We start from the raw sequence: 18,433 nt of genomic DNA, 5'->3' as shown, positions 1-18,433 counted from the left end.
TGCTTCCCAGTTTGTGTGAGAAAATTCAGTGAACAAATAGCTATCTACAGGATTAGGAGGCACCAAGCAACAAGAATCCAGTGTTAAAAGAACAGAGCAGAAAGGGTGAAGGATTCCCCCACTTTCTAGTGGGAAGAAACCCAGCAGAAAACTACACCTGCATTTCACATACACTTGGGAGGCTGAAGGTGTGCTGACCCTCTCTCTGCATCTCAGGCATTAGTGGCAGCTTCCACAGGCCCTCCTACAAGATTTCATTCCTCCTCTCCATGCTGTGCTGAATACCTTCTGGATGACTGGTTTCCCCATTGGGAATGACAGTGAACAGCCAGGCAGTACAAAGAAATTTGTAAACCAATTGGACCTTATTCAAACATTGCAGCAAAGAGATGTGTGGAAGAAAATAAGAAAAAAAAAATGCATGCAAATTCCTTCTGGAGTGGTCTCAAAGCAGAAAAAAAATCTTGGCCCTTGGTCAGACCTCTCAATGTGCCAGAACCCCTGTCTCAGGGGAGTCTTGTCTCTTGGCTGGTGACTGCCATGCAGTGTCTCTCCTCAGTGAATTCAGCCCCCTGGTAGCTATCTTACAAGCTCAACAGCCTAGGCAGCTCCCATATGGCTGATGGCCTCTTGGTTTCTCAGCACTGCTCCATCATCCTGTTAACAAGTACTGGACTGAGCAGTCCTTATTCACAAAGTAAGGGCAGGCAGTTTACTGCCTGCCTCTGCATGCCTGTATCAATCTATCACAAGAGTGTCTCCAAAAGACAGAGAGGGAGAACAGCACGTTTCTCACACATGTGAGACTGAATTTGCCCAAGTCCACCCTTCGGTGTCCTGATGGACTTGGTTCTGCTTGATGGGAGTTTCCACTGGTGGGACCTCCTCCTCAGTATATGTGTGACTTCACAGAGGACTTGCCTTGCTACTGCATCAGAAAATCTCAGGTTGCACAAAAGGGAAAATTGGAGGCAAACCCCAGTAAATCTGGGTCCTCTGTTCAGTGGAAGAAAAGATGCCAAAAAGGGCTGAAATGTCAAGGAGTCTCAGTGTTCAGCCAGTGATGGATGGGAGCTTCAGTTCTACCTTTCACTGGTAGCAGTGCAAAGGGACAGGGTACAAAAGGGTACTTTCTCATACAGGACTTTTGGGGAATGAATCTTTGTTGTCTTCTGAAATTGCTCAACACATTAAGGAGAAAAAGGGTCAAGGTATGACCACAGTGCAAGTCAGACCTTGACAGACTCCTAGCATGGGAACCAGGGTACAGGGTGCAGGACTGCACATCACTTATGATCAATCCTGAGGTGTTTCTCCAACCCAGCGAAAAAGGAAACAACAAGGTACAAATGACTCAGAAAGTATTTAGGAGAGAAATCGTCAACCAGACAGAAATCTGGTCACAGGCTTTGACAGATAGAGAAAGATGATTTTCTGATGTAGCAAGGTCTAGGGGGTTCCTGAAATCCAACAGATACATTTTACCAGCTGTTCACATCTACTGCAACACAACTGATTGTTTATGTGCCCATAGAAGGAAGCAGCGAACTGCATATATCTTCAAAAATTTGAGCTCTAGTGTGCACATGAACATTTCCCAGAAGATCATTTGTCCTCACAGAGTAGCTGCATGAAACTCAGAATAAAGAGATCTTCCCATTTGCTGATATAGATAGATGATGTAGGTCCAGGAAGTGTTTTACAAAAGGATGTAGCATGTTTAACTGTATGCTCACAAGAATCAGAGAATCATGTTAGAAATCTTTCTTGCAGAAGAGCAGAGACATAAACGGTAATAGAATTCATAATTAGAGAATGGTTTTATCACAACACATAATTATGCCATTTCCATTTGGGAAATAAGCTGCATTTTATAACTGAGGCTAACTATTTCCAAAAAAACCCCACCCCAAAACCAGAAAGACTGCCCACATTTTTCTTGTTCTGTAGTTGAGCAATAAGTACTTTACCTACTGGGGTAAACTGGGATTATGCATACAAATTCCTTCATGTTCTTCACCTATCAGGACCAGCAATGGCCAAGTGTAATCAGGACTCAAATACTACCTCACCACTGATGCTGCTCTTATAGCTGAAGAGCAAGCTTTCTTTCTAAAGCAGGTCTGACCTCTATGATCCTTCAACTCAGTGCCCCAGTGTAGAAAAAAGTGATAATAAAAAAGATAGTAGTTACTGCTCTAGAAAAAAGCAATGACACACCTGTCATCAAGGAAGAATAGACGTGCCATTGGGAAATGGACTGGAGCCCAGACAATGTCAAATCCATCTCGATGAAGAGTTTTACAGTATCAGCTGTAACTCACTCACTCTCATTTTCTAGAATGCTTTATTGAAGTCTGCAAAAGTTAGAAAGAGAGCACAGAAATGCACTGGCTTTGAAATCTTTGCCACAGAGGACTGTAAATAGCAGTATTACAATTTGTGACTCTTCTGTTTGTCCCTCCACTGGGTGCTATAAGATGGGTGCAAGCGGCACTTTCCTCATATGGACAGAGCTAATTACTGCCATGGTGTGCCCAGCAGTCACTGCTTTGACCCTGCCATTCTTGCAGCTAGTAGCCCATCGAGCTATTTTACAAGCAAAACTTATCTCCTTACTCCCCTGGAAGCACTGAGGAAACTTATCACTTCAAAAGCCAACTTAACTCTCTCCTCACACCCACCTCTATCCAGCTCCATTAACTCTCTTAATAGACTGGAAAGCATATGTGTTAGTGTTTTTTGTGATAGACTATCAACTCCATGCCAACTGGGTCTGGAGACTTGGAAATCATGGCATTTGGGAGGCTGCTATCAGGCAGCCTTCTTCCAATTTATTTTACAAACAAGCAGCACCCAGCATCTGAGTTGTAGATGGGATTATCAAAAAAAAAAAAAAAAAAAAAAAATCCCAAAGGCAGAAAGCTGATCTGGAGGCAGCAGGCAAAGAGGAAGGATTCTGGGAGCAGAGACGTGATGAAATGGGAACAAGGCTCAAAATTACTCCCAGATTCATGTCACCTTGCGGTTTTGCCATGTTTCTGATGCACAGGAGGAAAAAGTTTTTCATCTCAGAATCATTTGTGACTATTGAAATTTGGGAAGAGGAGGTTTTGAAGAGTTCAGGATCATTTCAAAGAGGGATCCCATTGCTTGAAGTTTTTCCAGATCCCTTAGGGACAGCCAGATTGGACTGATATTTCTGTGAAAAAGGCTCACTCACTCTCACTGACAGCTCTGCAGTTGACAGCATTTGGTTTCATAACTTCTGTGCCTCGTAGAAAACATTGAGGTGGGCAGCAAACTTTGGGTTTAACAAGGGAATATTCTCTGAATTAGAATCTGATTTGCAGAAATCTGAGAAAAGGCATGCAGAGCAGATCTGAAGCAGTTTGGCCTGTCCTAAGAATGTGAGAGAGAAAAGCCTGAAACTAAAATCTGAAGACCAAACAGCCTCAAATCCTAAGAGATTTTCACCGTTCTACTACCTGTCTCTTTTGCCTTCTTCCTCCTGCTCGGTGGAAAGCAGACAGCAATCACCCTTTCTTAAAAGCAGCATCACATTGTAGGAGTAGCAGAAACACAACCTGCCTAGCACCACACTGTCAGACTTTAAAGTGCAATTCTCCTCAGAGAAATAACAGTTTAAAGGTACTTTGTCACCACACACACATCTGCTCCCTGAGGGGCTTCATTATCCCTTTAATGTGTAGTGAAGGAATACCAGATTTTTCCCCCTCCCCATCCCTCCCCTGTGTCTTTCAGTCATGCCTGCTTAAGTTTGCTGATAAAAACACATATTTGCATGGTCATTAGAAGAGGGGTTGGAAGGAGGGAAGCTTTATAAGTTCTCAGTTTATGCCTCAAAACCAAAAGTACCCAAATGAGCTCCCTTTTTGGAAACTCTGTAGTTAGAAAAGCGACTGGGTTTCATGCTTCAGGGTTTCAGCTGTTCACCTGCAAGAACTACAATAGTTACACTTTTCACTGTTCATTAATATCCATGCTCTGCTCTCTGCAGTGCTCTGCCATACAGCTCCAGGACTATGGAGGTCTCTGCAGTCTGTTGCCTGACTCTGCACTGTGTACCAGTTACACTGGCAGCACCAGTGCAGGGATTTGGCCTGCATTTCACACTCTCCAGAATTCATCCTCGCATGCACTGAAACTGGTTGTACCTCACAAACTCCCACCTTCCCATGTGCTACAGCACTGAAGATACTTATGGAGTTCACTGGCCTCACCATAGCAGCTAATGCAACTGGAATCCAAATCAAAACAGCAGCTCTTCTGAGAGAGCTTCTTAAACAACACTGCAGCCAGACAAAGCAGGGTGGCGATGTCCTTCCCTGAGACCTTCACAAAGTCAGTCAAGGGTTCCCCTACAGAGTTGAGCAGTCCATCACAGCCTACTTGGAAAAGGCAAGAGGAGGTGGCAGATTTCACCCCATCCTTTAAGCAAACCTCAGTTGGAGCTCCTCTCGCTACCAGATTCTGCCACCCCATGCACACACACAGAGTGTACTGTCTCCCAAAACACACTTCCTCAGGTCCTCTCAGCTCCTCCTTCAGTGAGCCTGCTTCTCCTTGTCACCAGAAGTGCACTTCACCACACGTGACAATGTCACCTACTCTAACCATTAACCTATGCACAAACCCATCACCCATAAGCCAGAGAATTAGTCTAGAACTTATCTCCCTTTAAAGAGCCAGACCAAGCTGTGACCAGTAATATGCACAAATAAGGGACCTGGCAAATGCTTCAGGGTAATAATGAAGAAAAGATCTGGTTTTTCCCCCTCTGCTTCCCAGAGCACATCCTTCCCCAAAGATGCCAAAGCTGGCATTTCCTAGTCTAAACTCTACAGAATAATCACACCGTTTAGAAAATAACTCGTATCTCTGGAGTTCTCAGTTTCCCTATTTGTCAGTAGAAAATGAGACATTTCCTCAAAATATACAATAAAATAGCCTCTAGCAATAGTCTGCAATGCTTTTCTTTCCAATAGTTTTATGAGCATGTGTGCAGTCTCCTGGGAGTGCTTTCATAATCATTTAACAAATGACAGAAACTTAGGACAATGAGAAGCAGAATGGGAAATACAACCATCATGCATGCAGTTGCTTTGAACAGTCTGCAGAAGAAGTGGTTTGCTCTGTGGCAAAGAGATGTTCTGCTCACTTGTAGGTGTAAACCAGGAGATTACAACCCCTCCTAAGGAGGGTCAGCATGCTGTACACTGCTCCCAGAGCAACCCAGTACAGCCCATCGCTCAAACTCTTCCTGGGCGCTCTCGCTGCTCTGGAACGGTTCTCTGAACCAGACTTGTATTCTAGATATGTTAAAATATCCCATAGTTAAAAAGGCAATACCCAGAAAGAGATCCTGGGAGGGGGATGGGTATTCATTTCTTAACCAACTTCCTACCCCTCCTTCACAGCACAGTTTGTCCCAGCTGAGTAAAATTTGCAGTGCTCTGCAAGAGAGGCAGCTTGCATTTGAGTGTACAGGAGCTCCTTTCATTTGTGCTATTCTGGGAGGCTGTCACCTGCTCCCAGCTTGTTGACATAAGGTAAGAGTAATGATGGTCTTTGAAAATACACCATAAAACTGCTATGAAAACTTGTTTCTTCTGTGGATATTCAAAATTTCTACCTGTGTGGGGACGGAGAGGGACTGTCAACTCCTATATGCACAAATAACGCAGCAAGAAAGTGCTGAAAGAAAATCCATTTACTCAAACGCTATTTCCTCCCTCCTTTTCATTTTCTTTGCAATACAAATTAATTCAACCCTCTGTATAAAAAGAGGGGTGGACTGGTTCAGCACAATGTAATGGAGCATTTTAATTTAGCTGCGACTCTCCAGAGGGCAGAGTTCTTGGGAGACCAAAACATATAATGCTTAGAAGCAGAGGCTTTACAATCAGTTTCCCTATGCCACCAGAAACACACTTCCTCTCTCCCTTCAGCCAACCTCCAGGAAAAATAAATAAATAAATAAACAAACAAACTTATGGAGCAACATGTCCAAGAAGCAGCGAGCAGAAATGCATCCCAGAGGGGTGCTAAAGCATATAATAGCTGTATTTGTCTTCCTTGAAATGCCCTGGTACAAGACAACAAAAAAGAAGGTAGGATCATTTGTTGTGCTCAGGTTTTAAGAGATTTCTGAGTAGATCTGTTAAGCTTGAATGCTGTTAACAAAACCTACCTGAATACAACAGCTTTTGTCTTTCTGGGACAACGGTCTTTTTTGCTGAAACAGCAGAGGCACTTTGGAGATGGTGGTGTGAGTATGGACTTTACTTTGGGATGAATTCTAGGTCTAAGAAACATGCTTGCAGCTCCCCCTTCCCTGCCCAGCCCCATGAAACACAAACTGGTTCTTCTTTATTTTGGAACAGACTATTGGCATTTGCTCAATGTTCATGAGCTGTTATTACTCCCTCAGGCACAGGTACCAGTGCTTCCTTCAGACATGTCCCAAAACATGCTGGGATTAGTAATAGGGATCACAAAACTAAGAGGGAGATGTCCTGCCAGGGTAAGCGATAACAGCCCAGCAAGCTGCCATGGGTAAATGGGAGAAGGTTTGCTGGAAGAAACACATATTCCCTAAGAAAGCTTGGATGGATGAGGGGGGTGCTGTGGAAATGAGAACAACAGACCTGGACTATGTGGATGAAAGGAAAACAATAGAAAATATAGATAGATTAAAGTCTTTTCCTTGGTTACTCACTTTTAGACATCCAGGATAAAAAACCCAAAACCAACCAAACAAAAAACCACAACAAAAAGTACTAGGGCAAATCATTCCATATCTGAATTCATATTACTGAGACAATGATAGTCTCAAAAATATGTTTCAGGTCACAGTGTTATGGCACTGGGGTTAACAACATGTTTCCCTAAAGGTGGGTTGTTGTTCAAAGACTTCACTGTTGAGTGCACAGTGTGGTATAAAACATAGGGAACTGCTGACAAAGAAAGCAGACTGGTGCTTTGGAGACCTGGGTTTTATTCTTCGATTTCCTCAAGCAAATCACTTTGCACCCATTCTCTCTCTCTTTCCCAGCATGACTGTAAGCTCTTGGGGTTGTGGACATTCTCAGTAGTTACCTGCCGCGATTGAGAGACGGGAGACAGGCTTGATGCAAGCAAAGTTCTCCACTTTATTACATGTAACACTCATTTTTATAGAAAATCAGAAGATGCATGTGTTAAATTGATTGGTTGCTATGCTGGTTTCGGCTAGCAGAGAGCTAATTTTTCTTTTTAGTAGCTAGAATTAGACATTACCCAGTGCCCAAGATAACAGGACCCCAAATTTTTATCAGGGTCTTTGGCTAACTGCGGCACATAAAGGACAACAAACAGTATTTCTAAGGAAGGTGATCTGCTGGGAGATTGAATACAAGAAAATGAAATGAGAACTCAAAAGTATTCCACGTACCACCCGTTTGGAGTCCAAAGGAAAAAAATCAACAAGATTAAGCCAAGTACCTCTGGCCAGCCTTTTTCCTTTAACTGCAAAGAAAAGCAATCTTTATGAAGTGATAAAGCCATCCAAGAATGGCTGCAGTTGTTTCTTTTAAATGAACCAGAGAACAGATGGTCTCCTCTCATACTGTCACAAAGGTCAAAATTAGCCACCTCTAAGACTAGCAGGTTCTTGAAATGCTCAAGTGCTTGTGTCTGGTCCTTATGACTAATCCACTCTCCAGAACAAGAAAGGTCAAATGAAGAACACCCCTCCAAATACTGCAACAACTCCTAGCCATGGCTGATGTGTAAGGCACTCAGACATGGTGTCAACAGCTGCTCCTAAAACCCAATGAGTCAGCCTTTCAAAAGAGCTTGTCAGATCTCACTGTTAGAGCTTTCATAAAAATTATATTTACTCCCTGATGTTTAAAAATATCCTTCTTAAACCTTGAAAATATAAAATGTTTTCCTTACAGAATTTGTCCTTTTTCCCCAGACAGCTGCCCAAGAATGTCTCATGTATTTATTTGGGAGCAAAACTTCCTAGCTCTTCCTTCACTTTCCTATTCATGTGCTGACAGCGAAACCAAAGGCAGGCCTCTGTTTCTGAAGTCATGTACAAATGAAGTATTTCTGGTCTCTTTCACAACATTTACCTGCAAACCACAGTCAGCCTTCCAGAGTACTGTGAGGTTAAGTGTTCTTCTCAATAGATAGGGTACAGAGACACTGGGTGACTTGCCTTTGGTCCTACAACAGGCACGCAGGCGCAAATACCCTATCCATCCCCTACTCTAATCACCAATCTCCCTTGGATGCTGTCATTTAAATAAAAAGGCCTATTGGAAATGACAGGTGAAGAAAGCAGTCCAGGCATGAAATGCACTCTAAAGTATATTAATAGAAGGTTGCCAGACAAAACGGCACAAGGCATTTGATCGCATCATCTTAGGCTTGTTGTTCATGCTCCTTTGCATCTGGCTGTGTGATTTCTGCCAGATTCTCGGCTGGAGGAGCAGGCTAGGATTTGCGTGCCTTCCCTAACCCGTGCCGGGCTCAGCTGCAATCATGCAGAGCGCTGAAAGAAATCCCTTTGAGTTGGGATTCATTCCGAACATGTAAAACTCAGACAAATGACTGCTTCTCCAAAGTGAATCCCATTTCACAGCAAGTAGGTTATTAGTGTGGAACTCCATACAAGTAGCCTGCATTCAAAAGCCCTCTGCATTATTAATAGAAGATGAGCTTTTGACATCAAAGGAGAACCATTATGTATGCTAAACGGTGGCAAAAATTGTACCCGCACTTCAAACCTTTTCAGTTCTTTGTCCCTTGTAAATCAATCAAGGTTGACAGATGCTTTAAGGAGAGTAATCTTTTCAATGATACTGTCAATGGATAACATAATGGAACATTGTCTCTGTGCTGTGTGAAGACATGGAGCTAGTCAATTATGGACAACACTTCATGCAGCCGCCAGTTTTCACTTGAAGTGCTGCTGTTGAAGTATTATAATCCCAACAAATGGCCGCAGCAGCATACAATGTAAATGAGACCTCCTGAAGCTTTGGAAAATTAATTAGTAACAACAGTGGTCCATTCCCACACTTTCAAACACCAGCCTGGTAATGTTAACGATGTACTTCCCCCCTTCCCTTTGAGCAGTCAATAGGGCATATTTACATACACTATTTTTAATCTTCAACACTTTTTTTTCCCCCCCTTTTTAAATGCAGGAAGCTCTGGATTACTTTCCTCTCTTTCGAGCAGCAAACTTCACCCCTGATATTTCCAACCAGTCACATAACTCACATGACTGGAGCTGAAAACAAGAGAACAGAGACTTTCCCACTTGGAGACAGCAGTAATATTCACTCCTCTTGCTTCACGCACGTCGGACACTTTGTGGCGGTCTCCTTTTCCACCACTTCTGTCCCCTCAGCTGCCCTGAGAAGAATGGCTTGGATGGATGGCAAGGGAAAAGCTTCCGGTCTCAAGAGACCAGTAGGATGTGAGTTGAAAGCCCAATGTACTAAGTGCCAGCAGCACCTATGTCAAACTGTGGTGCACTGGATGCCAACATATATATCCGATTGCCACGTTCTACAGAAAGGAGATTGAGAGTCAAAGGGGAGAGACTGCGCTGTTTATTTAGCTATTGGCTTCTATTTCCTACGTCATTTTCTCAAAGATTTTCCCTTTGTCAACCGAGGCTTGCACTAAGAGGAACATTTAATCTCCCACAGTAAGAGAGAAATCACACACTTGAGCACAAAATTTCTAAACTCCTATCAATTGCAGGTTTTCATTGCTATGATCTGTGAACGCCCCCTTATCTAGAATGTGTTTTTGAAACAACCAGGTGCAGATAAGAAACTCTGAGAATCATAGATAAGAATCACGGAGGTCATCTTGGACAAGAAAAGGCTGTTCCTTGAACCCAACTCCCTCTTCCCCAGGCTCCAAACAGCTGGGAACAGAAGAAGCTGCTGTCCCTCCACATTTAGTATGGATTTGGTCGTCTGCACTCTGGACAGTTTTCTGAGAAGCCCTTGCAGTGGATGACTGCAGAAAGCTTCACACTGCAGCAGTCCCCTGAACCCCCAAAACATTCAGATAATGGTTAAAAAATACTGACAATTCTTAAACAATACTATGAGGCAAGAGAGGCAGCAACAGCAGCCACACACCCTCCCAGGCATTACCTGACCAGCTGCCACTGCTGATCCCAAGAAGAAAAGAGAAATGTTTGGTCTACTAGAGGCCCCCAACCTGGGAATAGAAAAGGCAGAGGAAAGGATATCTTCTGCCTAGCCTTAGAAAAGTCTGAGACAGATCCAAACTTCTTCCCACTCTCGCATAAAACAAACTACCACAGAAAAGAGAAATGGACAGGAATCAAGAGGTCTCAATTCCCTCTTCCTTTTACTGGAACAGATCTGTCAAGCAAAGAGTAGCACAACTCCATTTCTATACTCACTTCCCGCTCAAACTCCACAGTGCAATATGCACAAACACAAGACAAAAACATTCTCTACTGCATCTTGATGAGAAAGCTCTAGGCTAGCATTCTTGCCATGATGAAAATGGCCTTTTTTCGAGTTACAGTTTGTTTTTCTGTGCAGACTCATCTGCTTTTGTTTCTGGTTTTAGATGCTGTTTCTCTAGAGCTAAAGACATGAAACACTGCAGGGTCCCTACCCTACTCCACCCACCACCTCTGTCACAAGCTGGCTGGGATGGCACTGCAGAGCAGGCAGGCACCATGTCCCAGCTGTCCCCATCTTTGAGAGGAGACTCAGGTTTTTCTCTCAGTACTTGAAGGATGAAGTATAAGCAAAAAGGAGACAGCAGAGACTGGGAAAACCTATGGTGGGTAACAAAGAGGGTTAAGAACATAGCAGACAAAATCAGGGCCCAGACAGTAGGTTCTGCTCTTCTCTGCTTGGTGCAGGATTCCAAAGTAATTTTTAATTGAGTCTGTTCCCATTGTGTAGCTGCCAAATGTCATCCACTGCCTTCCCTCCTCACAGCTTATGGCTGGAAGTTCCCACTGCCTTGGCTGAGATGCGTTTCTGAATATTCCTTATCCCAGTCAAAGCAACATGGGACACCAAACACCACTTACTTGAAAGACTGTCCACTTAAGAAAACCTGGACTGCATAGATTGAAACAGCAAGAGATAGCTGTAGAGAAGTAGCTTAGCTTGTAGCTCCACAGGTGTGTAAGGTGGGCCAGGAGAAGCAAACAAGCAGTTGCAGGTAGGTTTGGACATTGTGTGTTCTACTTGCACAGCTTGCAAGGAAAACTGATGCACAAAAGAGGCCATGGAAAGGGCCATACTCTGACACAAAGTTGCAACACACTGGAGCAGAGTCTTAAATCTACTGACTTCTGCAGGGCTACTGCAACCAATGTGCGCTAAGGATCTGTTCTACTCTGTTTGAAACTTGCTCTCAAAACATATGCCCCTTTCCAACTCATTTATAGTTTACCATTTATTTGCAATATCCAGAGATACCTACACACATACTTTCTTTCAAGTTACAAGACATGTATTGAGTAATTGCATATTTTCTTCCACAACAGTTTCCATGGTAATATCAAAGAATTTCAAAAGCATACATTGCCTTTGTCACAACTTTCAACAGAAAATTATCTAAACTTTTCTTCAAGTCTATTATTTTTACTTCTATTTGCTATTATTTTTAAAAGTGTACAATAAATTTGCCCAATGAAACAATAAAGCTGATCCAGTTGATCAAAAGACAAAAGATCTGATGACAACTAAGTGTTCCAATAATTCAGAACCAAAGGTTATAATATAGAAGATAAAGAACCTGTTCTGTTCATGTGTCTAATGACAATACATAAGATCACAACTTACCACTTTTGGATAAGGTAAGTATGAGAGGGAAAACAGTAGCTAATAATGACAAAAATTTTAAGTAGCCTTCTATTAATATTAAAATAAAATTCACACAATCCAATTAAGCCAGAGACTTATCATTAAAAAATAAATTAGGAAAAAATTAATTAAGAGAAACATTGCTTACATAAGAGAAGTCTTCGGCATTCTGACAGAGTAGCTTGGGAAAAACAGCCTGTCGCTGAAATCTTTCCTCGTCTTCAAAGATGTTCCCATACATGAAGCCATTCATCATGGTGGAGTGGGCATGGATGTCAATATAGAACTCCAGGTTAATCTTCTGTTGAGGGAAAACAACAACAAAACATTCAGCGTGAGATAAATCATAACTGTGTTATGTAGGTGGAGCCTCCCATAAATCCAGTACAGCCATCCTTGAATCTAACCATGGTGCCAGTGTCAGAGAGCCATGCTAAAGACATTGCTTTGATTCATCCAGCCATTCATGCTGCTTCATGGGTGCATGTGAGATGCAACACAGGACCACGACAGACATTTCCTTACCTGTTCTGAGAAGGCTGGAACATTTATGCAGCATAGGACACTGTGCAAAATAGAGTCAAAGCATTATCTTTCGCTTTGATACAGGGCTTAGTGCCACTGATAAAAATATGCACCTTCCAGTTCTAGAGCATGATTGTTCAGACATAGCTTTGCCATCTCTGCACAGTTCTGCATCACAATATGCAGATGTACTCTTCTCCCAGGAAAGATGGGCTCAAAATTGTGTAAAAAAGACCAGTATTCCCTGTGCAGTTTATTTTGATTTATAAGGAGAAATACCACAAATGTTTTTGTCTTGCTCTGCTTTGTAATAGTGATTCAACAGAACCAGTTCCTTGAATGCCTCTCCACTTGTAGCTTCCCATGTGATTCTGCATCAACTCTTGCTTCAAAAGAAAACAACAGGACCCCCTAACCCAGAAGTGCCTGCTCTCCCCATACCCTTCCTGGATTGGCAATTTAGCGTCAAAAGGCTCTGTACAAAAACACTGCTCAAGTCTCCAGTCCAGGGACACAACTTTTTCCTCACATCACATAAGCGATACTAGTTCTCCTGCCATCAGTGGCAAAGAGTGAATGTTCACCTTGATGACACCTACAGTGCCACTGACAGCAGTAAGAAGGCAACATCCAGTACTAAAGAGTGCTACCAGAGCAGATGTCAGAGTTTCCCCAAACTCTTGCAACTTCTGGTCCTGAGCAAATGGTGCTCTGAGACTAGACAGTGACAAACCCACCCCTGTCACCTTGCCACCATGGGTCCAGTAGGAACCTTCCTGGTGACCAGAGGGCTACAGCTCAGATCTCCCTGCCCCAACACAGTGGTGGAGAAGAGCTTGGTTAGCAGGAGAGTGATTATGATGCCTAGCCCTGTGTACCCCTGGGAGGCAACTAGGGGCCCCGACCAGTAACATACAACATGTAGCTCTTTAGTCACATTTCTCATCTGCACACAAAGCTTGCTCAGGCTACTGGAGAATACCGAGCTATGAGACAGTCCAGTGTAATACACACACAGTTTGTATTATGCAGTTCGTGTGACAGCAGTGTCAGCTCTTCCAGAGAGTCTCTGATGGGCGGAGAACATCATTCAGTATGTGAAAATAATATGATACAGATTTACTTTCCCTTGGCAGAAAACCAATGTACAATACACAGTGACTGTTTAGTTTAATTAAACAGCCTAGAGAGAGTAATACTGTATCTTATTAAGCCTCTCCTATGTTAAAATGTTAGCTAATGCAATATCAATATCTGACCATGCTTCATAGGAAAAGGAACATTTGATTGTATTTGACTCTAATACAATAAATTGTTTGCTCCTGCCAAAACGTTATGCTGTGCTATGGAGGACCAACACTGCAATAAAGCACACATCTGCTGTTTAGAGATATAGCACTGAGGAGAAAGATTAGCATTGACAGGATGAAATACCACATAGGATTTTCTTCCTCTCCAAGCATACAGAAATTAAAACCAAGATTGAGTAATATTATTTTTCATAAGATAATTTCCCCATCAGAAACAGAATTTGATGAGATCAGATGCACACAGGCATATCACCATAAAACAGAACATGTTGTAGAGTCTCAAAACAGTGATTTGATAATGAAGTGAGGAGATAATCTAGTTAAACTGGATATTTGTAAAGCATGAATGTCCTTCACATAGAAGTCAGTGACCTAAGTCATACTTATTTTAGAACAACTAAACAGAATTCTTTATAGGGACATATTTACTAATATAAAGTAACTGAAAAGGACAGTGAGATATATAACAATAGAGTAGTATCATTTGTGTCTTAAACAACACAAATAAAGGTGCTGGCATAAACTCTATGATTTGTGCTGTGTCATACTATATTCATTCATCCATAATTAGGAAACCGTTTCCAAAAGAAGGTGTCTACAAACAGGGTCACAAAGGCCCACATTACTAAAATAACTTTCCATAGGCTATCCAGCAAGAAATTCACCTGCAAACATTGGTGAACTGAGTCTCAGCTTAGTATTCAATTGATCAAGTCATCCAGTCTAACACAGTATCACCAGAGAATATTTCCTAAACTTTCCTAGGATTCTCACTTTAAAAATTGTGAATAAAAGCATTCCAGAGAATTTTACAGAATCTCATGGGGTGTTAAAATTTCCTTGAAGATCCTTCTTGATCATCAAAACCATTTTCAAATAGTCTTGTTACACTGGTTACACTGAGGGAACAGTGTCCTTCACAGATTTCACATTCACCTGAAGATTAAGCTTCCAGATCGCTTATTTGGAAACCACAACATTCAACAGATAGCTCATCACCCAAACAAGAGTTTAAAAACATTTATTCAGTCATTCATTACAATATACTTCAAAAGTTGTTTCCTAAATCAGCCCACAATAACTATTCAACTGGTTTTTCTGGTCTTTGTTCCTTACCCTCATATTGAACACATAAAAAACCACTCTATTTCACTTATTTTTGCCCACTAAATCTAGTCCAAATTTGCAATTGTCCATCCTATTCAGTAAGTTGTTACATATTGCTATAGTATTTGCCAGTTAGATGTACTACTTCTAGACACTGCTGTATGTGAGCAGAACAGTATTTCAGTGTTTCACGTTTCTTCTCATCACATTTATTATTTTATCAAAGGGAAACATCTTGAGCATTCTGCATTACAGAACAAAATAATTCAGTGCATTGTTAATATAACACGAGTTCCTAATGGAAAAATTCTCTTTATTCACAGACAGAAAGATATTGTGGCCTTAAAACAGACAATAATAGCCCAGTCACTGGGACATTAAACTCAAAGTTTGCCACCCTGTCCCCCAAGTAGTAGAGAAAGTAGTAGACTATTTGTTTGCAGACAAGTTTCACAAAACAATTGAGATATGTTCCTGAACAATAACGGTATTTCCTCTCTCTCTTTAGAGTCATACATATTCATAAATACTTTATGTGTAGGAACTGTTTCACCCACTGCCACACTACAAATTTAAGCTAGGGAATAGTTTCATATTTCAGCTGAGGTTCTCTGGAAGATTTTGACATAATTACTGATCTCCTGCAATTTAGGCAGGATCACAGAATTAACATTTTATTAAATATATAATGACACCTACTGATGGGAATTTCAGAAAAATCAGCAGAGAGCTGACCTTCTGAAATTGTTTCTCTTAGAGATAGGGAGAATTTTAATGGGAGAATAAAGTTAATAAATGTATGTGTGCATTTACATGAGCACATACAAACACACTTAAAACATAAACTGATCCTATCTGTTGTTAAACCACAGGGGTGTCTGTCAGTATCTACACAGCAGAACTCACCCTGGTTATGGCTTCTAATGCAGTAGCATCTACAAGTAAGAATGGGAATAAATTTAGAAGTGGCTCAAAGCCTCATAGTCACATTTGCTTCAGCCTTTAAGCAGAAAATAATGAATAACCAGGCTCAAACATCTCTGGATGCCATAGCTGCCTTCTGAGAGACTTACAAGTTACATCCTACAATATGATATTAAACTCATCATTTTCTGCTTTAGAGGTGGAATGCAAAATGATTCAGATGCCTTATAAAAGTTATCATGCAATTTAATTCCCTCAAGTGTCTTTTCTTTGTGCTTACGAGCAGCAGCAGAGATTTCTCTCTCATACTCTATTTCTTAAGTAAAGCTGTAATTACCTGGATGACCCAGCTTACAGAGTTGGAGAAAACAAAGGCAGACTTGGTCTTTCTTTTCTCTGTGTGTCAAAACAGAAATCACTCACTGACTGACAGAGACAATGATTGAACCCCACTTCCTAGAAAACAACAGCTAACATTCTCTCCCTTGAAAAGAAAGGTCTTTGCCTCTTCTTGCCACTTACCACATAAAAACAGAATAAATAAATAAGCAAATGAATTTCTGCTCTAAAGTTCATTTGAATCCCTGCCTTTGTGACACACACTTTCCACTGTTCTCCTGAGTCAGTCTAAAGTTTCTGGCAGCTCGAGAAATATACATATAAATTAGGGAGGGAGAAAAATGAAAGAAATATTGGATAAAGAATAAGAGCTCACACACACTGTCAAGATATGAAATAGTCAAAGTAGCACAGAAACTGGAAACTGGTTCATGATCCATGTAAAGCTTTGAGAAAATATATTCTCAGTTGTCTGCATTTTTATTTCATTAGCTGAATGCCTTTGGAAGGTCAGTAATTAAAGAGCAAAAGGAAAGAATGATGTTAATAGCTAGTGCTGATATGACCAAAGTTAGATTTTGAACAGTGCAATTAAGATTCGTAAGGAAACAGAGATTTAATAAATAAATAAATAAAAATCAATAAATGCCGTAATAAAAGGATAAATGTTCATTGAGCCCAGAACACGAGCCACTAGAGAGACAAATGACGCAGGAAAAAGCCAGCTCTGTCCACCAGCTGTCACTTCAATATGGATTTTATTAATTCTTGGGCATAGCAATTGGCTTAGAGAAAGACCATCCAAAAGCCTTCTTCACTCCAATATTTCATACAGGGGATGGGATAAACTCCTTGCAATGTTTTATACAAGCGCCTAAAACCATGGCTCGTCATTAGTGGTAGAGAACGTAACAGCCTTCAGGCAGACTTCGCACTCTTACTGCTAAGCCACTGTTTGAAGCAAAGGGACATACAACAGTTGGCACATCATAAGGAGTTTGCCCCTTTCGGTTCAGAAAGGACTCAGAAATTCCCAGAAGACCAGCTCTTTGATGATTCCTCAGGTCCAGAATCTCTCAAAAGAAAATTCTGCATAGGTGTCAAATACATCCATTTTGACATACACACCATACCCCATGCTTAGTTATTTTTGCAACGCCTACAGTAGTAACACCAGAAAACACAAACGCAATGTACTAATAAGCAAAATAAAGGAAAGCTGACCATTCAGAATCACATGTTCAGCAGTCCACATTCAGCTAGAAAACACCAGTCCTGGCCCTTTCAGCTCCAGGGAGCTCTGCCAGTGTGTTGAATCACTCTTTAGGGATGCACACTTGTCTCCTTCTGACTATACAAGGGAACATGAGGTGGAATTCGAACTGTCTGGATATGGTTCACATTTTCAAGTTTCCCTTGGAACACCTGGAATTGGATGCCTGGTTAGGTGAATTTTACCCAAATCACTTTTCTTACATCTGCCTTGTCCCCATATTTTTTCCCTAAAATTTGAAAGGGCCAGCATAAACCCTCACAAAAAACCCCAACAACCCCAAACAAAATAAATACTTCCAAGAACATTTTCCTCTGTCATTCTGTATAACCTCTGACAAGTCAGTCCTACAGCATCATCTCCAGTTTTGCAGATGATGTAAGCCACACCCTTGTAAGAGGCACTATTTCAGAGGTATGCCACTGCCCCTTTGTAGCCATAGGGACATCTTTCTCCTTCCATTCATTGTCTCATGGACCACCTGCTCCATTCACCTTTGTAAGCACCATGGCAACAACAGCAATCATTTACATAAGAAATTAATAGTAGAAACGTGGTTTACTATTTTTTAAAGCCTTCTAAAGGTTAAAAAACTTTAAAAAATGAAAAAAAAAATTCCTTATCTTGTTTCCTGAGAAGGGAAAATGCCAGTTTAGAACCACTCTTATTCTCACTAATGTGAAGCACAAAAGCCAATTTCTCCTTATTCCTGTAGGCACCTTTACACAATCTTTTAAGTGTCCTTTCAGAAGCAGCTTGCAGTGATGTACCACTAACTCTGCATGCCCTTCTAGCAATTCTTCATAACACTTCATGCATTTTTTTCCAGATTATTTCAATGTTGTTCCAAGAACTGTTGTCTTTTGGAATGAACCACTACAACCAAGTTGCCATTCACAAGTAATTATTTACTGATCCAGTTACATGGAAAGTTCTCAATCTAAATAATGATACCTCTTAATGATAGGCATAATCTGACATGACTCATTAGTGCCTCAAAGAGGATGGAGAATAGACTTCTGTTGGTTCTATGGGTTCATACAGCAAATGGATGGCAT

The 18,433-nt window shown here is 41.3% G+C and overlaps 1 protein-coding gene across 1 annotated transcript in view; it reads right to left on the bottom strand.

Moving 5' to 3' along the window:
* Positions 1–18,433, bottom strand: part of BEND5 (BEN domain containing 5) — a 970,982-nt gene that overhangs the window by 96,794 nt on the left and 855,755 nt on the right. Inside the window, exon 11 of the mRNA XM_074876087.1 lies at positions 12,046–12,198. Within this exon, the coding sequence (XP_074732188.1) occupies positions 12,046–12,198 (153 nt within the window). The remainder of the gene's footprint in view (positions 1–12,045; positions 12,199–18,433) is intronic.

This window comes from Strix uralensis, chromosome 8 (genome assembly GCF_047716275.1).
Source record: "Strix uralensis isolate ZFMK-TIS-50842 chromosome 8, bStrUra1, whole genome shotgun sequence".
Lineage (NCBI taxonomy): Eukaryota > Metazoa > Chordata > Aves > Strigiformes > Strigidae > Strix > Strix uralensis.
This window is presented reverse-complemented; position numbering and strand designations above follow the sequence as displayed.